Source organism: Populus alba, chromosome 6 (genome assembly GCF_005239225.2).
Source record: "Populus alba chromosome 6, ASM523922v2, whole genome shotgun sequence".
Taxonomy (NCBI): Eukaryota; Viridiplantae; Streptophyta; class Magnoliopsida; order Malpighiales; family Salicaceae; genus Populus; species Populus alba.
The window spans coordinates 7,735,967-7,757,607 of NC_133289.1; the positions used below are offsets into that span (position 1 = coordinate 7,735,967).

General features: G+C 31.7%; 3 protein-coding genes across 4 annotated transcripts; 1 reads left to right on the plus strand and 2 right to left on the minus strand.

Moving 5' to 3' along the window:
* On the plus strand, positions 1-3,450 carry LOC118048264 (uncharacterized). Of its 2 annotated transcripts, XR_012170167.1 has the most exons (7): positions 1-394; positions 935-1,031; positions 1,651-1,826; positions 2,233-2,293; positions 2,381-2,429; positions 2,898-2,949; positions 3,152-3,450. XR_012170167.1 is itself a non-coding variant. In XM_035057876.2 (6 exons), the coding sequence occupies exons 1-5, from the start codon at positions 269-271 to the stop codon at positions 2,395-2,397; spliced, it is 477 nt and encodes a 158-aa protein (XP_034913767.1). In that variant the 5' UTR covers positions 9-268; the 3' UTR covers positions 2,398-2,429; positions 3,152-3,450. The 2 variants fall into 2 exon arrangements, 1 of the variants encoding a protein (XP_034913767.1); XM_035057876.2 differs by lacking the exon at positions 2,898-2,949 and having other exon boundaries at positions 9-394.
* A 3,812-nt stretch (positions 3,451-7,262) lies between these two features.
* On the minus strand, positions 7,263-10,884 carry LOC118048263 (rop guanine nucleotide exchange factor 7). The gene is made up of 7 exons (XM_035057875.2): positions 10,014-10,884; positions 9,812-9,928; positions 9,543-9,697; positions 8,862-8,936; positions 8,494-8,784; positions 8,052-8,408; positions 7,263-7,957 (listed from the first exon to the last, which is right to left on the minus strand). Exons 1-7 carry the CDS (start codon positions 10,348-10,350, stop codon positions 7,457-7,459), a joined length of 1,833 nt encoding a protein of 610 aa, XP_034913766.1. The 5' UTR covers positions 10,351-10,884; the 3' UTR covers positions 7,263-7,456.
* A 5,701-nt stretch (positions 10,885-16,585) lies between these two features.
* LOC118048472 (universal stress protein PHOS32) lies at positions 16,586-17,568 on the minus strand. The gene is made up of 4 exons (XM_035058161.2): positions 17,286-17,568; positions 17,078-17,187; positions 16,866-16,987; positions 16,586-16,718 (listed from the first exon to the last, which is right to left on the minus strand). Exons 1-4 carry the CDS (start codon positions 17,446-17,448, stop codon positions 16,640-16,642), a joined length of 474 nt encoding a protein of 157 aa, XP_034914052.1. The 5' UTR covers positions 17,449-17,568; the 3' UTR covers positions 16,586-16,639.
* Positions 17,569-21,641: the final 4,073 nt, after the last annotated feature.

The following is a 21,641-nucleotide window of genomic DNA, read 5'->3' on the forward strand; positions in this document are numbered from 1 at the left end:
ATTTGAATTTTTTATTGCCTTATAAAATTGGTTAGGCGACGGTTACGTTTCCGATTACACCAAAGCTCGATCTTCACGTGCCTCTTGCGCCTCCCCCCCCCCCCTCTCTGGCGTTTCTGCTTTTTCTCTCATTTCTCCGTCTCTGTTCCTTAAACTAAGAAAAAAATTTATGAAAGCGTAAGAGATTCTGTATTTGGTAAGAGAGTGAGAATATTCATATATATAGAAAAAGAGGAGGAGCTGGGTTGGGTTTGAAAGGAGGACAGAAATGGAGGGAAAGAAACAAACGGGGTCCTCGTCTTCTTCTTTCACTTCTGACTTGTTTGGCTCGAAGGAGTACTCATCGTCTTCTACGGGGATTTTTGGCTCTATTTTTGCACCTGCTTCCCCCAAGGTTTTAATAATTGCCCGCCGTATTAAATTCTGTCTCAGTTTTTCTTTTTCATGTTCATACGATAAATCTCATTGGATATTTCTAATGGGGATGTCTCATTCTTTATGGTGTTGTCTTGCTGCTAATTTTTCAATTTCTTATGAAGTTTCATTTTTTTTAGATTTGTATGTGGTAACCTGTCGATATAACGTTTAAAGGGTTATATATATATATATATAGATTTCAGGTTGTAAATATATATTCACATGATTGAGTAAAGATTGATAAGGAAAGTGGAGAAGTGGTTCCCTTTTAACTGTTTTTAGCTTTGTAGTGATATATTAAAAACACAAAGACGAGTTTTATAATGAAAACTTAACATGATTGTATGACTAAATGGAGGTGGTCGATAAGATGTTTGTTCAGTGGGACTTTCCTGTTCTTCTTTTGGCTTTTCTCTGCATAACATCTGTTGTTTTAGCTTATAGTGCTTTCTATGTTAAAGTGTTCTGTTCTTTGTTGTGTTGAGGTGCAAAATTCATCGTGTTGGTCCTGATCCAGGTCTTAGGGAGAGAGTCATTGCGCTTCGAAGTGGATGAGAAAAAGCAGGATTCCGCAGATGACGCCTGGAATACCAAATCTGGAACTCCAACTTCAGGTACTAGATGTAGCTTGTGAATTTAATTTCCTTTTGGTTCCAGAATTATTACAAGCATCATTCTATGCCATGTATCGATACTCTCTCCTTGTCCCTTCAATGCTTGTTTGGATTATGCAAGTTGTACACTTGAGTGCCAGACAATTGTTTCCAGGCATGATTAATATGCATCATGGTTATGCTGGCTGTTACGATGTCTTTAAAATGAACTGGAAAGTGTCACTGATTACATCAAGATTTGCTCGTTATGTCGACAAATACGCATGTGGCTTGTGCTGCTTTGGCCAGTCTGTTTTTTTTTTTTCTCAAATTCTATGAATACTAGAAATTTTAGTTGTTTTCTGGGATATTGCAGGAAAGAATATGGCATTGCAACTTTCTTTGCTTACAATTTTTTTTTTCTCGACAAATTATGAAAACAAAATAAATCACATGCTCCTCATAGAATCATGCATAGTGTTGCCACTTTGCTCTAATATTTAGATACTTATTTTGTATATATATCTGTGTAAATTGTAAAAGCATGAGAAAAAGGTATAAATAATATAGAACGGGAGTTATCTACATTGTTTTCAAGATCTTCAGTTCAGCCTTTCTCTCTATGCTGTATTATTTTCAGATTTGACTTCCAAAATGAATGAAGGTGAAAGTCAGAGCATACCAAACAAAGATATGAGCTCCATTTATCAGGAGCAAAGAGTACAACCGTGTCATCTTAGTTCATCAATCTATTATGGGGGTCAAGATATCTATCATCATCCTCAGACTGCCCATACCTCAAGCAAGAACCCGATGGTATGTATGGATTAATATTAGTATGCTATGTGAGGTTGTAGTTTTAGTCTTATCCATAACCATAATCATTGCAATCAGCATGGCCAATTGTTGGAGCATTGTAGGCTGTTCTCTGTAATTATTTATCTTGTGATGCTATAAATAATCCCATAAGCTTAAAAATTCAATTGGCAAAGTAATTTTTATACAGAACATATATAGATGACAACATTTTAGCTTGTCACTCTGTCAGCACAAAGTTCATCTACCGGTTTGTATTAAGTATCTGGGTTAATTTAATATCTAAGTATGCAGGCAAGGAACGAGTTAATTGAAACTTTTGTGCAGACTCTTCCTTGCATGTTAAAGCCTGCTGTTAGGGGGTACAAATGGAGGAACTTGCTAACATGTTCTGTTTTCTCATTAGTTCAAAAAGGATGGACCTGAAGATGACACAGGCAGTGCTTCAAGAGGAAATTGGTGGCAGGGTATGACCTGTTAGTAGCATATAGCATAATGAAAATAACTTGAATTCAACTCACATTTTTGTTATTTTTAAAATTTCCTTCATGCAGGGGGCCTCTATTACTAAGTTCTCACGAGCCATGGCATATATATATTTAGGTATTTGATTCACTAAGACACGTACTGCATGTACTTTTTGTAACAGTTTGATTCATCATTTCTCTGTATACTTAACTTTACTTCAACCTAATATGTATCGTAATAACCTTACCTAGTTAGATGGGTCTTATTTGGATATTAGATATCGTGTGTATCCTGATATAATCTGGATTGAGTTACTTATTGTTGGGAATATAACATGCTTCTTAGATATTTGTCCGGGCTGCATTATTTTGGAGTTTCATTACTTTTTTATAGATTAAAGTTTTGTGCTCTCAGTTTCACCCCAACTTCCCATTTTTGGCGTTTAACCTTTTAAATTTAGTCACTTAATGTGGTTAAACTATTATTGGACTGAAATAATTCCATTTAAAAGTTGTCTGAAATGTAGTAAATATATTTCATGCCCATTGAGTTGTTTTTCATCTAATCGTTTACCATATATGTTTTACCTTTTGGTTATGAGAGACATTTCGCATCTTAGCCACAACATCGCCCTTAGAAGAGAATACGCCATCTGGTATGAGTTGAAAATATGTTTGTAAATGCTTTATATGTTCTTTTATTTATTTATAACTGCCCTAAATATGTCTTCAGTAACTCCCTTTTGTCTTATTTCCTTTCAAAACAAATAAATAATTACTTCTCGGTCTGTTCATAGTTATTAATACAGCCAGTAGTTATCTTTTGTATATGATTATTTTTTTCATGTTTTTTTGCAGGTATAAAGGCAAGTTATAGGGTAGTAGTTTAATCTACCTTTTGTTATATGGAATAGGAAATATCAGTCAGCGTGCAGCGCAAAGCTGATTATTGTAAATTCACCAGCCATGGAACAACACACCCACACGCACACACGCACGCACACATATATATATATATGACAAGGCTATATGGCGCTTTTTTTTTCTTTTGCTGTAAGGCAGATGCATGGTTTACTTGGTCTTTTTGCAATAAAAGTACTTGGTTTATAAGCTTTTTCTAGCATCAATCTACTGCTAGAAAAATCTCAGTTATGAAATGCTTTGTGGTTGAGAAATTTTCTTCTTCCTGCTTTTACTTATTCAATTTTTCTGTCTGTGGCGGATGGATGTGTCATATCATATCATTCCTAGCTTGCATTTTCATCCTTTGATACGTTTCCCATGCAGTCCTTGTCATCGAGTTTGTGGTTTCGTAGAAGTTCTGGTCGTGAAAGAAGATTTCTAAGCCCAGGACAAAGATCCTGCATCCACATTTTTTGCCTCGTTAAATCTGATTTTGATGTTTCTGAATCTAGGTTTAGAAAGACCCACACTTATCTGTCATTTCGAACTGCTTCAATCAATTGGGGCTTGGAGCTTTGTGCTCTTGGCCTTTTTTTTTTTTTTTTTGGGGAGGGGTAAAAACAGAGTATAAAAGAGAGCACAAGTCAAGTCAATGTTCAAAGCTTAACCTATACCGACTCTTCAAACGTTCAGATTAGATACATTCCAGCTGCTAGCTTTTAGTCACTAGAAGAAGTAAAGCAACGTAGTTACCAACGTAGTTCAGATATATTCCCATCACGGAAGTGTATGAACCGCAAAACCAGCAATGTTTACTCTACTGAGTGAGCAATGAGTGAAAACTTGGAAGGCAAGAACTTTAGGTGGAAAGAAAATGCATACAACTAGGAAGTATGAACGAGCTGACTCACCTCCACTCTCGTAATGCGACGTTTGGGGATGGTAATGGCAGTTTCAGGCATGATTCCAGATGCCTTAGCAGTGTCTGAAAGCATTGCAGCACAAAGACAGCTTGAGGTTTGACCTCTACCCTTCACCTGAATGCTGCAGCTGTCTGAAACAACAGCCTTTCCATTTTGTGCTGCTGATGCACAAGGAGCCAGCTTCATGGCTTCATTGTCAGGAGAAGCTTTTCCACATTCCCCTGCAGCATCAACCTGTCCAGCAACATTCACAAACACAAGTTTGTATCAACATAGTATTTGGTTATTGTTCCAGATAATAATTCTGAGAAAATAAAGACAGAGATGGTGGAGATAAATGAGATAAAATAAAATAAAAGACAAACATAATTATGTTTGGTAATAATATACAAAACATGGTGATTGTCTCTTAATCCTATTTAGTTGATAGTGAACAAAACAAAATAAAATATTGAAAAATTTATTTTACTATTAATATGTATTATTGTTAAACTTACATGTTAAAAAAATAGATTTTTATTTTACTTTAGTTTACATCAAGTGTTAAAATTAATAATATTATAATAACTAGTTATATTAATCGGATTGGCGCAGCGAGTTGCCCTGAGGCTCGAACAATTCGAGGACCATGGTCGGTCCGAATTTTATTAAAAAAATAGAGGACATATTGACTTAGTCTAACTTGTTAAAAAACAAAATCAATCCATAATTCGGTCAAAACATAAATCAAAAACCTATGAATTTTTTTAAAAAAATTATTTTTGATCAAAATAATATATTTTAAGTTTTTTTTCAAAAATCAATTTGGGTTAACATTCTTGAGTCTTATCCTAGATCAAATATGAAAATTATAATAATTACTTTTATCATTCAATATTTTAATTGAACAAGTTTAGAATTAAGATTTTTTTATAATGATATTTTAAAAATAAAAATAAAAAATATTATTTTTAGAAATATACCTATTTATATTTAGTTTTTATCCTCGATGACATAGTTTTATGCTCCCTTGAGCTGGCCAACTACCGTAATTTCCTATTTTTTTAATTAAATACCCGGGTATTTTACCACTATTCTTTTTGTCAACAAAATTATATTAATAATTAAATAATCTATACACTATACGCTATGTAAATGAGGCTTGGGTTTGAAAGCTGCTTGTTAAGAATATTGTGCATAAATGCTCTTTATATTTTTTAAAATACGGAACCATACTAATAGAGAAACCCCCAAAAAGAAATATTTTTTATTCATATAAATCATTTGTCGATAAACATCCCAAATAGATCCAATGAGTCGTTAATAATTTTATGAGGTTCTAAACTAAACAAATAGTTATTGAATAATAAAATTAGAAAATGAATGGTAATTATAATTGGAATGATAAAAAAGTTACGAATTAAAACATAATATTTGAAGTAAAATATATCATAAAAAGGAGAAGATGTCTTAATTATCTATAATAATTAGACTAAGAAATTGAATTCTATTGTAGATATACGATTGGATTTTTGTCATGTATTTGATTGTTAAGTTTTTGATGGGGCCACCAATGGTCGATGGCTTGTTTTTTCGCTAGGTGAAATGTGGAAGATCATACACCTGAGATTTAATATTACAGGGAATGTTCAACTGTTTTTTTTTTTTTTATACACCATTATTTTCCCCAACCAACAATGCTCGGATGCTTTTTTTTTTTTTTTTTTTCTTTTAGGATCCCGTTTGTTTGCTGAAAAGTAATTTTTTTTTTGGAAAGTAAATTCCAGAGGAAGTAAATTCCGAGAAAATATTTTCTGATGTTTGGTAGTGTAATGAAAAATAAGTTGGAAAATATTTTCCAGTGTTTGTTATGTCATGGAAAATGAGCTGAAAAATAACTTATTAATATTTTATTTTTCTGAAATTTATTAAAATAATGAGGAACAAATCTTACAAATTAAAAAGTTGAATGAAATGAAAATAAAATTGAAAAAAATATATAATTTCATAAATTATCTCAAATAAAATAAATAATAATCAAAATAATAGAGATCAAATCTAAAAAATTAAAAAAAAAATGAAAGATGAAGAAATTAAAATAATAATAATCAACATTTCATAAATTATTTTAAATAAAATAAGTAATAATAAAAAGAATAAGGACTAAATTTGATAGATAAAAAATTTCAATAAAAAAATAATAAGGAAAAAGCAAATAGCAATTATAAAAATAAGAACTAAAGTTAATATAAAATTAAAATTTTAAGAGATGAAATTGAAAAACAAATATTCAAAACAAAATATATATAGCAATCAAAAGTTTGAGGATTAAATTTGATATAATCAGTAAATAATGACATTTCTAATTTTTTCACAACTTCCAGAAAGTGTTTCTCCCCCAAATTTTTCAGGAAAACACTTTCCTGAAAACCAAGCCAAATTTTTCTTTTACTGGAAAATGTTTTCCATTGACCAACTTTTCTACTGGCAAACAAACACAAAAAAGTTTGGAAAGTGATTTCCCGGAAATCACTTTCCGGAAAACAAACACAGCTAAAAGAAAAACACTTTTCCTGAAAATCAAGTCAAATTTTTCTTTTTGAAAACTGAAAAGTGTTTTTCCGTTGATCGGAAAGTGTTTTCTGTTGATTAAAAAGTGTTTTTCGTTGACTGAAAAGTATTTTCCGTTGACCAACTTTTCTAATAACAAACAAACACAGGAAAGTTTAGAAAATAGTTTTCCAAAAACTACTTTTTAAGAAACAAACATGGCCTTAGTAGTAATTAAGAAGTCAGCAAAGATGACCTCCTTTTTCTTTTGAGAATTATCATTTTTCTTCTTTAAACATTCATAGATAATATTAATTTAGCAAACAAAGGGCATCTTGGAAGTATTATTATTGGTTAAATTTGTTTTTTAAACTGTTTTTTATTTAAAAAATATGAGGTTCTTTTTTTAAAAAATTCAATGGTTTTAATATAACTGTATCAATAATTAAAAATAAATGCTGAAAAAAAAATATTATTTTTACAAAAACACCCAACATACTTACTCTAATGATATGCTTCTCGCTCATGGTGCAAGCGGTCCCGGGTTTAGTTCTCGGAGTGCCACTATTTTCTCTCTCTCTTCGGTTCTTCCCAGCAGGGTCAATCAAGAAAAGTTCATCGACAAACAACAAATTCATTAGAAGGCTTGAACTACATGAACGATTCATGAAGCACTCAACTCATTATCATTACATAAATCTCGTTACATCTAAGGTTAAATAACATGATGTGCTTTACCCAACTCAAACATCTTCCTAATTCTATGGGGGGGAAAAGACATGCACGAAGGAGCCATCAGCAGATGAATTTAGCAGATATCAGAAAATCTGTTCTCCGGTGAGCTGATTGTTTCTATTATAGACCCAAAAGATTCAACTCCGGTTTGAGAAGCCGAGGTGTTTCGAATCACATCGTCTGCTCCCTCGATCATGTTGCCGCCATCCCTGCCTTCTGTATCCATACTGAGATACTCTGTCAACACCTTTTTTACGCCTAGACCACGCTGAGGTATTTTGCCACTGGTCATGAAAGGCGATCGGTCTCCGTTTGCAGGGCTTACTCGTGGTTGACCTGGTGAAAAGCTTGGTGTGTTGAACGCTGTTTTGTATGGAGTGTTTGAGACGGGGACCGAGTATGGAATTGTTACACTTTTGTGAGCAATCACACTGACTTTAGAGATTGAAGAGAAATGATCCGAATGTTTTGTCAAATCATCCACGTAGAGCAGGTCGTCAATTCGGGCCACAATATTAAATGCCAAGCTCTCTAAAACTCTCGAGTAGCTCTCCAAAATGGATTTCCCAACATCCTACGTAATTAAGTAAAATAAACTGATTATGAAATTGATATTACAAGACAATCACAATAATAAAATAAATTTTATCGGGCTAAGAAATCAAAACCTTGTTGTACTGGATTTTGCTCATATCCAAAGTTGTCTGTGGAAGACCAGGGAATCGCTGCTTCAGGCAAAGTAGGAGGCTTTCTGCTCTATCAGCAAGCAATTCCCTCTTGTCTGCATCAATCATCAGTTCCTTGACCAATTCCCATGACGACTTTGAACTGGATCGATTTGTACTACTGGCAGGTTTATAATTGGTTCTTTTGCGCCATATATAGATTGAGGCCTCCACTCGGTTCGCAAGTTCTATAGCTTGATGTTCAGAAGACAAATCTAGGCAATCAAGGAGACATTCTGGATAAAATTGATCTGAAGAAATATATCGATAGATGAGATCTCCTAGGCTGGCTTTTCCATTCTGAAATAAAGGTGGGGACAACAATTTTTAAAAAACTTGACTTTTTGTTATACTAACTCCATTCATAGATCTAAGGTGATTATACCTTTGGAAGAGCCTCCAAGTAAGATTCAGGGATTTCCATATCAGCTAAAGTAATACTGTTGATAGCCATGGCAGCTTTCAATATTTGATTTGTAGAATCACGTTTGTGCTGCAACTTCTTTCTTGAATTTTCATGGAGGCCTCCAGGAGGTACCTGAGGCACAGGTAGCCACCACTTCTCTTCTTGGCGCTGCAGGGTTCTTCGGAAAGAGGCTGACCCATCAGTATCAGGGGCCAGGATCCCTTGGTCGACGTACCAGAACTCAGTATTGTCAAAACTATCTAATATCTCCTGTGCAAGAAATTCACATTCAGAATGTCGTGACAAATACTAGCATTTATGAACTAACAAGTGTTGGTGAATCTTACAAGAAGCATGTTGTCCAATTTGCGCAGAGCTGGAAGATTTATGTAGAGATCCGATCTAGGTCCACAGGTCATAACCTGGATCACAAGTTCACGACATTGAAAAACAAAAACAAACAAAGAACAAATCCAGAAATCACTTATCCATTTTTTACGTAGCTTTTTGCCCGCAGCTATAAAAGAATGCTGGCACTCATTCTATTGTCACAGGGACTTCTGAACATCCATGGAAAGGAAATGTTTCCATGTTTTACAATAGGATTCAAGTTACAAGTTGATTAATCTTTAAGAGAAGTCATAATTAGACCATTACAGCAATTAATGGTATAGCCTTAAAGTACTGAAATCTATTTTATAGAAGTTTGGTTCTATTTGTTGTATAAGCTTATAGTTTCCCAACTAACCATAATGAAATTCGATTCTCGTAGAAATAAAAACTATGATTATTATTATTATTTTGGTTCACAACAATAATCAATTAGTTAAACCAACAGTCAAATTCAAAAAAGACACCCGACATTCGAGTTTGTTAGATTTGCAAAGACTTGTAGCATTCCACAATAGAAGAGGAAAGCAATGGCTGGCCACATTAATCAGGGTCTGTAACGATTGAAATAGAACTATGAAGCGTGTCTATTCTGAAAAATAAAAATAAAAATAAAGTCACACACATGCACATTATACCTCGAGCTTGCTTCCATCTGGAAATGTCTGCCAAGAAGGCATCAACTCCACAATGTGATCACTCACACAAAGAAGCCATTCCATCTCTCTTCGCCACATAGCTTTCTTCTCAGGTGGTAGAGGCTCCAACCTCCATAGTTGCCCGAACAAGGTAGCTGCAAATTGGGCAGGGAAAAAGCAACAGACATGCATCAAAATAAAAGCCAGTGCCTACTCCTACAAAACAAACTGATCAATAATACTAAAAGTCATATATATAGATTATTTACCGCATAGATTAGTAATGGCATTTGAGATCGCCAATGCTGTACAAACCCCATTTCCACTGCCAGACATATCTTCTCCGAGCAGCAATTTTGAAAACCTTTCCTTCATCATCTCAGTCTCTATCGGACCATAAACCAGACTCATAACATCAAACGCATTATCTTAGACTTCAAAATGTAAATAAAGAAGGGGAAAAATCAATACCTGAAACCGAAGACCCTTGTTTCTCCAACTTCCTATCATCAAAGTGGGATTTCTCTTCATCATCAGTTGCACCATCGGTACTTGTGCAATCAGGTGCTTCATCTTTCAGTACAGGCCAACCCATTGTATGAGGAGAAGATGAGCCCTCTTCAGAGCTACTATGACCATGCTCCTCATTCCCTGTGGCCTTGGAAGTTAAAAAGTCAGAACTTGAACTGCTTTCTCTACATTTGTCTTCAATCAAATCACCAAATGTCTGGACTTCACCTTTCTTTTCACCAAAGTTTGTGTCTTTCTCTCTGTTACGTTCATTATTCTTCTCAATCAAACCCTCCATTTCTCCCTTCTCTTCTTTCAAAACCACCCCAGGTGAATCAAAAAAAAAAAAACAGAATCGTTCACTACCATACCATTAAACTGTAGCCTTTTCAAGCAAAACCCATTTGAGAACCTAGCTTTACAATACAAGTTTCTAAGAGATTTTGAGACCCAGGAGCCCAATAGAGAAAATGGGTTCAGGAGCTTCTTAGCTTCACTGGTACTGGAACACAAAGCTTGAGCTGGAAATGTTACTCTTCTTGTTGGTGAGCTGTTTCTGTGTCTTTTTGGTGGATGAAAGCTCTATCCATAAGGTCTTAAGTCTTAACCATGTTTGCTTCAGTAGGGCTAAAAACAAAATTTTCTTCGGTTTATTAATTTGGTAAATGTGGGGAGCTTCCTATATAAACCTATGTGTCATGTGTGGAGTGAAGCTAGTTATGATTAATTGATTACTGAAACTCGCTCGTACACGACATGAAAAAGACAGGAAAAGGCTCTTCCTTCTTGATGATGATGATGATTCTATTATTTTTTAACTGTTCTCTTTTCTGTCTCTCTTTTTTTTCAAGAACACAATAAATAAATTAAAAAAAAAGGCTTCTTGTCTCTGGTTTGCTTAAACAAGGGTTATAAATGATAAGTTCATTAATGATTCCCAGAGTTGGTTTGAAAAATATAATAAAGTAAGGTGGTGGGAGTCGTGCATGCGACGGATCAGTCAAAATGATGGTCTCCTAATTTATCCTTAATTGTGATTAGGGACCTCACTCCATTTCTTTCCTTGCCATCTGCTGCTCTTGTTCCTTCAAGCTCACAGATGAAACCTGAGTTTCTGTACAGGGAAACTTATACTTGTTTATCTCGGCAATGCTATAATGTTACATGTAAATAGCAGCACTGTAAAATGTGCACATCGTTAGGTGATGCATTCGCATTATTAAGCTCCAGCTTCACTTGTAACCCATGCCACATTAAGTTATCTTTACACAAAAGTAGAAAGTAAATCAGAAGCATCGAATGCTTCTTTTTTCTTGGGATGTTAGAGATGTAAATATATTTATTTACACCAGACTATATTTAACCTAGTTTTGGTAAATGAGATTGTTTTATGTGGAGATTTTAAGAAACTATTTTCTCATAAATACTACAGCTTAACCTTAGAGTTCAGATTTGAGATATGTTAACCAAAAAACAAAAAAAACGTTCATGTGTAGCCAAGTGAACACGCGCACGCGCACAAATACAAAGATCAAGTTCAAACTTCACTTTTTTCTTTGCTAGTAAAGAAGACACTGTTTTCAGAACAGTAACTTGGAAAGAAAAGAACACTGCAAATCGAGTATTTTATGCTTCCTCTCACGCGATTAATTTAATTTAATTAAAATAAATAAATCAAAAAAATTAGATTCAACAAAGGTTTAAAAAAATTCTAAGTTAACTCTTATTATTTTAAAAACCACATAAAACTCTTATAAAAAACAAATAACAAAATATTGATGAATAAAACTGAAAAATATATACTTAAAAAAATGAGAAAAAAAAAAAAGTACATTCAGGTGAACTTTATAAACTCGAGTTAATCTCACAAACTCATAACTTTTTAGATTGTAGACCTTGGCTAAACTAAAAAGCTCAACACTCGTCAAATTAAATGGTAAATGATAAAATCAATAATTTTAATTAAAATAATTCATTTTAAAAAAGATAAATTTAATAAAGACCGAAAAAAACCCGAGACAACCCTTATATATATATATAAAAAAAAGCTTAAGAAAAGGGAATAAAAACTCAAACAAGCCTTTAAAATAGCTAAATTTAACAAAGATAAAAAACCAAGATAGCTCATGTTATTTTCAAAATGACTAAAAAATTCATAGAAAATGAATAAAAAAATAACAAAATGCTGGAGGATGAAAAAAAAATATTAAGAAAAGGAGGAAAAAAAACCAAGGAAGCTCGTGTCAAATCCATAAATTAAGGTTAATCTTTTAAAACTATAATCTATTAAATTCTAAACTCAGACTTAATTAAAAAGTTAAACACTTGGCCAATTAAATGTTAGAAGATGAAATAATAATAAAAAATCAATTTAAAAAAGTCTTGCAAGGTAAAGAAATAGATTTGATAGAAAAAAAATTAAATAAAAATGAAATTGTAAAAATAAAATAAAAAATCATTTTAAATAAAACAAAAATAATAAAAAGAAATGAGAACCAAATATGATAAATGAAAAAAATCTAACGGGGATGAAATTGAAAAAAAATTTAATTTCATAAATTATTTTAAATAAAAAAAATTATACAAGAATAGGGACAAGATTTTAACGACAACAAATCTCAAGGGTTGATTTGAATTTTTTGAAGGCCATCATGAAAATCGAGTAGGAGAAGGAGGGGATGAAAGGCCACAGCACCAAACTTGCAATAATTAAGAAACATGTGTTGTTTTTACATGGAGAGGATGCTATGATGTTTCAACCTCCTCTTTAAAAGTAAGGTTTTGACCACCAAATAGTACAGCATATGCCGTCTGAACATGCAGACATTGTTTTTTTTGTTTTTGCTTGTTTATAAAATTACCATAATGCCTCTAATAACACCTGGTAATTATTAAATAATCAAATACAAAAGATAAAAGAACTCCTAAATCAAAGGAAAACCTTTTAAAATTTAAAGGAAATTATGTAATTTAACTGTTTTAAAATTAAATTAAAGACTAAAAATTTTCTTGATCAAAAGTTAATTAATTTTTTTTTGTTTTCAAGGGTAATAAAATAATTACATTGTATAACAAAAATACAAAAGACCATTAACCTCATTCTTTCTTGTAATGACTAATGAGTTTCATGAAAAAGATATCCATGTCCTGATAACAAAGCTAAATTATCTTGCTAATTAAGGGTAAAATAGTAGTTTTACCTTTAAAAATGGATAATGAAACCTATTCTCTTTATACCTTTTGTTATAATATATGGTCTAGCCTTCGAACAAATTGGACAGGAGCAGTCATCTTTATTCTGTGGCGAGGGGCATGCTTTGCTGCCTTCCCATTTCTTTTCCAGTTCCAGCAGGACATGTTTTAGGGCTTAAGGGACATCTTGGTCATATGATACTTCACTTTCTAGTTTTTAACAAAACTTTCCTTGTTTCTAACCTTAATTCATTGCAAAGTGTGTGTGTGTGTGTGTATAAATGACTACAAAGCAACAAATTAACGAAATAAAAAATATATATATATAAAGTAATTAAGGTAATAATGATGGTGAAAATGACATTAGAGAGGTGGTTGAGATGTTATGTAATAAAATACAAACAACATGTTCTGTAGCCTCTGTACAAAATATGTATCCCCACTCTCTCTTTTTGTGACTTTCCTTGTAAGGCTTTAAATCCTCGACATTTCTTAAGGTTTTTCATGATCATATTGCTGGTTGTTCCAACTGAAATGTGGACAGACAGGCTCCTCCCAACAGCTAGCCACTGTATACCAACTTGTTTGGTTGATGCTGACTTCTATGTTGGAAAAACCTTATAGGGAAACGGGAAACGGGAAACTTTCTTTCTTTCCAAGATGTTTCAGTTAATTACACAAGTAAAGCAATACTCAAGCACGCATATATATGGAACATTACTTTTATTTTAAATCTTAAATCATATCCGTTGCAAAAAGTATATTACTATACATGTCAAAGTAATATAACTAGCTTTCAGTCGAGGTTTATATTTTAAATAATTAATTTTTATAATTTAATTTATTTTTTCTAACTAAGATGACTGGTGATGAGTGTCGAGTGCCTAGAGTTTGGTTAGTTATGGTAACAGGTGATTGATACTTGCAAAATGTTCTTTTTTTATGTATTTTGGGACTATTTGATGTTTAAAAAAGTATTTTTTTAAAAGAAAATGTAATGATATTTTTAAAAAATATTCTAAAAATATATATGCAATAAAAAATAGAAATTGTGAACATTTTATTTGAATGATTTATGGTGCATGTATAGTTCATGAGTCTTGTCGCTTTTAAAAAAATAAAGGGTTAATGTGTAATTTTTTCCTTGATAGTTTTAATAGAAAAATATTCTTGATATGCATTAATGAGAAATAAATATTTTTTACATAAATATTAATATTAATGAAAATATAATTGGTACTTGAAGAATTTTTACACGATATCTCTTACATATTATCTCATGGTATTAGCTCTTCTTCAATGTTGAGCTTATGAAAACCGGGTTTTTTTTCTTAGGGTAAACCCATGAGAGCTTGGCATACACACGTTACGTGAGAATATGAATTTTTAAGCTTTGACATACCATCAAAATAGTTTCTTCTGCTTCTTATGGAACTAAAGACAGAGAGCCAATAAATTATTTTAGGGGGGAATGTTTTTCTCACTTTCTTATGCTTGGCTCACATTGGAAAAATTGGTAAATAAAACATATTCTCATGTTAAAGGCAAAACAAGATTTAAAATTAGTTAGAAAATATTGGCTAAAATTAGCTACAAAAATAAATCATACAGCCTATTTTCCAACCCATCCAATATTAAAAAATGCAATAAAAAAACATAAATTAAAAACAATTAAAGAAAGAAAAAACACATATTTAATGGATAGTTAAACTTATCAAACTTGTGAATTGGATAACTTAAGTTAGCACACCAAACTTGTAAACTTGATTATGAATTTTACTGGGATTATAATTTGTTTTTTTTTTCAAAACTATTTCTTATTTAACTATATAATAACAAAAATATATGATCATAACCAACCCATTATTGAGATTTTCTTTACAACAAGATAACCTTATAGAAAATGAAACAAAACTAATTATAAAATTGAATTCTCAATTAACATAATATTTAAGGATGAAATTGAAAGGAAAAAAAACTCATCAGACTTTATAAAATTTAATAACATGGTCTTTCTTTTAAATTATTTTTTTTAACTATATTGGGGGGGATAGATTATAAAATAAACTTAAGTTTAATTAAAAAAAAACACTCCACCAAACTCATAAACCAGGGCAACCTGTATTACTCTAAAAAATTCACAAATCACACTAATTCTATAGAAAAAAAATAAAAAAAAATAAAAAAAATTAAAAAAACTAAATTATCAACTACTCCAATATTAAAAAATAAAATCAACAAAAATAAATGAAAAAAATCATAATAAAAATTCAATAACAAAAAAAAACAAAAGGAAAAAAATACAAAATAACATGGATTCCTATTGTAATTTATAATGTAACGAGTGTGATGAAAAGTGGTTTCCTCGTTGCCTTTAGTTTTTGTTTACTAATACTGTTTCTACAACATTAATTTTGTTGTTGCGTATCTGGTAATCAAATGCATGATTAACATCCATCCTTGGCGCGCGCACACAGAGCTAACAATATAACCGTTGCGCAATCTGCCGGAGACAGATTTGGAAATGGTCAGGCTTGAGCTCTGGTGATCGGACTGCAGTTCCGGTGAGTACGCCACACCTGGGCTATTAGATTGGTGTCAGCCAGGAGCCCAGCAAAATCATCTTTCAATTGCACAATCGTACGACTGGTCTGGACTGCGGTTCCTCATTAAGCCCAGTAAATTATTCCCCGTTGCTTGGAGGCCAACCACTTGTTTGGGCAAGGGACATATTTGTCCTCGAATTACTATAACTTGATTACATAAGAGAATATTGTTATATTTTTATTAAAATTTAAATTTTACATTCACCCCGTAAAAGATATTGAAATCGAGATCAGAACCTTTGAGTAATTTCTTCTTTTAGAAATCTAAAAACGCATAATCCTAACTAGAAAGCCATGAGAGAGATTTTGCTGTTTGTGTTTTTTATTTTAAAAATATTTTTTAAAAAAAAAAATTAAAAATATATATATTTAAAAAAATTAATATATTTTAAAATTATTTTAATGAATTAATATCAAAAATAATTTTTAAAAATAAAAAAACATTTTAAAAACACAAACCAACCACACTTGTAAACAGCATGAATATATAATTTATAATTTATTTATAACAAATAAAAAAGAAAAAAAGAGCGAAACGACTCTCCTCCTCCTAGAGTTGCTGCAACGTGCACTGCCTGCCAGCGCACCCAAATTTCAACCCTCTAACCACCGTTGAAATAATCGTACCAACCAAGTAGTACATTACAGCACTTCACTTCTCATTTTTTTATTCTATTTTTATAGAATAATAGTTCAAACAGTGAAAGTTGGTTTGAAAAACAAAGCATAATAAACAGGACCACTCCAGTGTAAAATTCAAAAGGCCATGCCCAGATGATTGCTTCTTCTTCAATGCTTTTCCTTGACGATTGTCACAGGGCATGGAGCATGGGTCATCACATAAGTGCTCACACTCCCCAGAAGAATCCTGTTTTCACAACACGACCCCAAGACAAGCACATAAATCATCTACTTATTTGTTTTTGGAATTGATCTTTTTAGTGTCATGTAATTAGTGATGTAATTGTAGATTGATTAATGAAAAAAAGGACTTCAGAGATATAATTACTAATACCTTCGGATCGTGCCAAGTCCCCTGCTTCCCATGACCAATGAGTCGAGCTTCAGATCATCGATAGCATCAAGGAGCTTCTCTCTGGCATCTCCTCCCCAGTACAGTTTTGAAACAACTTTCACCTATACTTTTTTGAAAACAATTCAATAACAACTCGTTGAACACGCAGATCAATTCAATACTGGTAGCCGAGCTACCTAGCTAGCCAGTACCTCTTTCTGTCGTGAAATGGTGTCAAGCATATCAAGAACTTGAATGTCTACTTCGACGTCGTACTTCTTCAAAATCCCGGGCTCTCTAAACTCAGCCAGAGGAATAAGAGCTGAATCATCAAGAAATTTAAGAACACAGATCAGATAAATATGCGTGTGTGTGTGTGTAGTTTTTAACTAAAAGGGATTTAACTAATTAATTACTTACGAGAACCAGACTTGGCAAAAAGCTGGTTATGAGAGTTGGGATTGATGTGGATGAGATAAAGAATGTCACCATTATCAACCAAGTTATCAATGGCCCATTTGAGAGCGTTCTTGCTGCTAGGCGAGAAGTCCATAGCCACACCGATGTTTCTGTCTCCCGTCATTTTGATCTTCTTCTCTGTCTTGGTATGAGGTACAAGAACAAGGTGTTGGCTGCGTGACAGAAAGCAAAAGGAGAGAAACCTTGTTGTCGTGGCGTTTGGTTCTTTCCGAGGGGAAGAGAGGATTTCTTTTCCTTTATTTTACATGGAAACCGTCTTCTGTTCTTGTGGGGCCCTCTCCTTTTGATACTTTGCATCTTGGCCGTCCACCTCTGCATTTGGCTCTCTTTGATTCTCGATACTATTTGTTTTGCCTGCTGCCAGCGCCATGCGGGCCCCATTTACCATTGCGTAATCAGTGGGGATTGGTCACAATTTGAACTCTTCGAGAAAACTCTCTGTGTTCAAAACTAAGAATATATTTTGAATTGTGGTATCGGCGGTTTGAAAAAAATTATTTTATAAAAAGTATTGTTTTAATTGAGATTAATTTTGAAAAAATAAGTGTTTGATTAAAACTATGGTTGAAATTAAAGTTGAATAAAAAGTAGTTTAATGTGTTTGTTTAAGAATGTTTTTGAAATTGAGGTTATAAAATAATTTTTAAAAATATATATTAATATTTATGATTTTTAATTTAAATATTATAGATTTAACTATTACTATTACATCGTGAAATAAATCATGTTTTATATATATAAAAAATTATTGTTCCATTAAACTTTCTATAATTCTATTACATATAAAATTTATCCGACAAGAACTATAGTTTTCATGATTTTTTGAGCGTGTAATAAAATTAGATAAAATATTATCAGAAATAAAATTAAAATTACAGTAACAAATAAATTTAATTCACCTTAAATTAATTTTTTTAAAAAACAATTATTATTTTTTAAAAAAAAAATTAACTGATTTTTTTTAAAAAAAATTTTTTTTTAAAAAAAACACTATTCACTTTAGTGAACAGGGCAGAGAGATGCTGTTTGGTGCAGCGGAAGAAGCAGGTAGAACCTGCTTTTATTTTTTAGCGTTTCAACCGTGAATTTTGGTGGGATCCATGAATAGTATTTTATGTTTTTTTTGTTACCAAACATTGTTGCATCTGCATTTTAAACAAAACGCAGACGCAACAATGTAGACAAACACATTCTAACACTGTATTACGCATAGTTATCAGACTCGACAAGGGGTTGATTCGGTCAATGAATCGGATTTTGAGTAATATGGATTAATTTAGATAAATTAAAAAAAAATTAAATACAAATATTTTATATTTTATATAAAAATATTAAGACACTATAAATATTATAAATAATAAAATTTAAAAAATTATTATAAAAAAAATTTATCTAACTTTTTAAGTTGAAGTATTTAAATTAAAAAAAACTTTATTTTATAATAAAAAAATATAAATTTTTTCTTTTGAATATAAAATATAAAAAGGTTTTAAATTACACATTAAAAAAATAAAATATTTTTCTAATATTTATATAATAAAATTTAAAAAGTATTAATAATTAATTAAATTTTTTAAAAAATAAATTTTTGGCTGATAAAAAACCATATTTTAAAAAAATATATCAACTAGATTTTTTTAGATTGTATAAGTCATGGGTCAACCTAGGCTCCGTTTGTTTGCAGGAAAGTAGTTTCCTTTTGGAAAGTGAATTCCGGGGAAAGTAAATTCCTGGAAAGTGAATTCCGGGAAAGTATTTTCCGATGTTTGGTAGTGTTATGGAAAATGAACTGGAAAATACTTTCCAGTGTTTGGTTGTGTTATGGAAAATGAACTGGAAAATAATTTATTAATGAATTAATTTTTTTTTCAAGTTTATCTAATATATATAAAATATTTAATATAAAATATTTAATCACTTACAATTGTCATAACCCAATTTTTGACCTTTTTATTTTTATTATTTAAAAAAAAAGATGATGAAAAATAAAAATAAAATAAATGAAGGATTAATTAAAATTTGGGTTAAGGGCAACATGATTGGAAGTTTAAAGATTTAATTAAACTCTTGACTAGTTTAATTAATTAAATCAAGGGTTTAACTGGAGAATTGATTTAATTAAAATTTAGATTATTTTAATTAATAAAATCAAGAGTTTAATTGAAGAATTAATGAGTTTGATGAATTAATTAAACTTTGATTTAATCAAAAAACCAAAGCAAATTATAATTCACTTGACACAGTGGCAAGTGAATTATATCACGCAAGTGAATTATATCACTTGCTACAGTGCAAGCGAATTATAATTCACTTGCTACAGTAGCAAGTGAATTATATCCCTGACAACTGTGGCAAGTGAATTATATCGCTTGCCACTGTAGCAAGTGAAGGCGCACGCCGAAAGGAAAGTGTTTTCCTTTTCTAACAGAAGGAAAACACTTTCCTTCGAGCACGTTATTAATTCTAGGTGGATGGAATTCAGTTTCCTTTTATTATTTTCCTTTATCGCCGCCAAACATAGGAAAAGCAGGAAAGTGAATTCCAGAAATTCACTTTTCTGCAATCAAACACGGCCTAAGACTTCAACCAGATTTTATCAAGTTTTTATTTATATTAATTTTTTATTTTATTTGGACCAAGTACGATATGTAGGTTTAATAACCTTGGTATTACGTTAATTACCCACCCAAGTAGAGTTTCTGAAACATGCCGTATTTCAGTTTTTCACTTTTCGAAAAAATTGGTCTAAGCAAAAATTAATTAATTATTTCTTAACTAGTATTAATTAATTAATAATCATAAAATTGAAGCATGGGAAGAGCAGGAAGCTGCTTTGAAGTTTCCTCTGTCCTTGTCATATGGTGTATCCAAATACAGTTGTACTTCCTGTCCAAATTAATAATAAAATAAAAAAGTCTAAGCCCCTTTTTAAATACGAGGATAATTAAAGGAATAATAATGTCTAGCATGCGACAATGTAAACAAGATCTGAAAGCAAAAGGCAGTGGAATCAATCAATGCAAAAAAATAAAAATAAATAAATCAGCAGAATAATTATCAAATTTGCACGTCAAGAGATGGAGCATTCAGCAAAATAACTAACACCAAAATTTGCGGATCATCGTCTTCTTTTTCTTTGTCTTGCCCATAAAATCATAAAAGATTTCTATCGTTGCCTTTACCGGGGATTCATCTAGACATTCAAATGCTCGGCTATTTTTTTTTTACTTTAGTCTTAAAATTATATTCTCGAAATAGCTTTATCTAACTTAATAATAGTATTCTTTATATTGTCTTACATTATTAGATGCATTTAAAATAATAAAATCTCCTGAAGAATAACTCTAAGATTTGAAATAAAAAAAATAAAACAAATCTTTTTAGCCATAAATATTCTTTAAAATTTTAATATTAGCAGTATTGTTTTAGTGCTCACGAGGGATAGTTTTTAATATTGTTAAAGACCTTGAAGTGAGAACTTCGACCAAAATGCACAAGCACGAGCTTGCCCTGTCAGCAAGCTTATTAAACTAATAATAAAATGCAAATATATAGTTTTTATCAATTGGGATGTTGATTTTTGGTGACCCGTTATTAATTGAATTCATGTATTAAAAAAAAAATTATATTTTGCTTCTTTTTCTTGAACTCAAACATAACAATATAGGAACAAACTCATTTTGAAATACCGGCCGATTTAGCCCCTGTACTCTCGTTAAATGTGATAGTATTAAAAATAAAATTTAAATAATAATAATAATTATTATTTTTTTAATATATTTTAAAATAAAAAATATTTTAAAAAACATCTCCAAACTTTTAAACCCTAAATTTTTCATGGGCCCATTGAAAAGAAAGAAGAAGGAATCAATTTACCATGGGCCCATTGAAAAGAAAGAAAAAGGAATCAATCTTTCAATGTCTAGCCTGGCCGAAGAAACCTGTCAAGTACTTGAATAACTTTTTTCCTTATGCTCAAGTGCAGAACAAATGAAGCAATGAAGGAACTTCTTGAAAGAAGAAGTCAGTCATATTTCCTGTTCATCGAGCTTGAAAACAAGTGACAGACCCGAAGATCCTAGAGAAGCCTATGCAAGGTGATCTGCTGCGATGGCAATAAGAAACGCAACGAGCTATGGCCACCGACGGTAACCGATGTATAAGACACATAGATCGATTCCTTTTATATTGACAGCATCAGCGTTGAAGTTTGAGGTCGACATGGTTGATCCCAATAAACAAGACTTGCAGCCCGCTAAATCACAAGAGCAACTCAAGTTCCGAACAGCAGCAATA

What these genes read in the sequence shown, in the direction of transcription:
- LOC118048264 (XM_035057876.2), top strand. Translation starts at nt 269, where the DNA reads ATGGAGGGAAAGAAACAAACGGGGTCCTCGTCTTCTTCTTTCACTTCT. An exon ending in ATCTGGAACTCCAACTTCAG is followed by an intron (nt 1,032 to 1,650) that starts GTACTAGATGTA and finishes TATTATTTTCAG; the next exon opens with ATTTGACTTCCAAAATGAAT. An exon ending in CCTCAAGCAAGAACCCGATG is followed by an intron (nt 1,827 to 2,232) that starts GTATGTATGGAT and finishes TTTTCTCATTAG; the next exon opens with TTCAAAAAGGATGGACCTGA.
- LOC118048263 (XM_035057875.2), bottom strand. Translation starts at nt 10,350, where the DNA reads ATGGAGGGTTTGATTGAGAAGAATAATGAACGTAACAGAGAGAAAGAC. An exon ending in ACAAGGGTCTTCGGTTTCAG is followed by an intron (nt 9,929 to 10,013) that starts GTATTGATTTTT and finishes ATGGTCCGATAG; the next exon opens with AGACTGAGATGATGAAGGAA. An exon ending in GCAAAATCCAGTACAACAAG is followed by an intron (nt 7,958 to 8,051) that starts GTTTTGATTTCT and finishes TTAATTACGTAG; the next exon opens with GATGTTGGGAAATCCATTTT.
- LOC118048472 (XM_035058161.2), bottom strand. Translation starts at nt 17,448, where the DNA reads ATGACGGGAGACAGAAACATCGGTGTGGCTATGGACTTCTCGCCTAGC. An exon ending in TTTTGCCAAGTCTGGTTCTC is followed by an intron (nt 17,188 to 17,285) that starts GTAAGTAATTAA and finishes TTGATGATTCAG; the next exon opens with CTCTTATTCCTCTGGCTGAG. An exon ending in CCATTTCACGACAGAAAGAG is followed by an intron (nt 16,988 to 17,077) that starts GTACTGGCTAGC and finishes AAAAAAGTATAG; the next exon opens with GTGAAAGTTGTTTCAAAACT.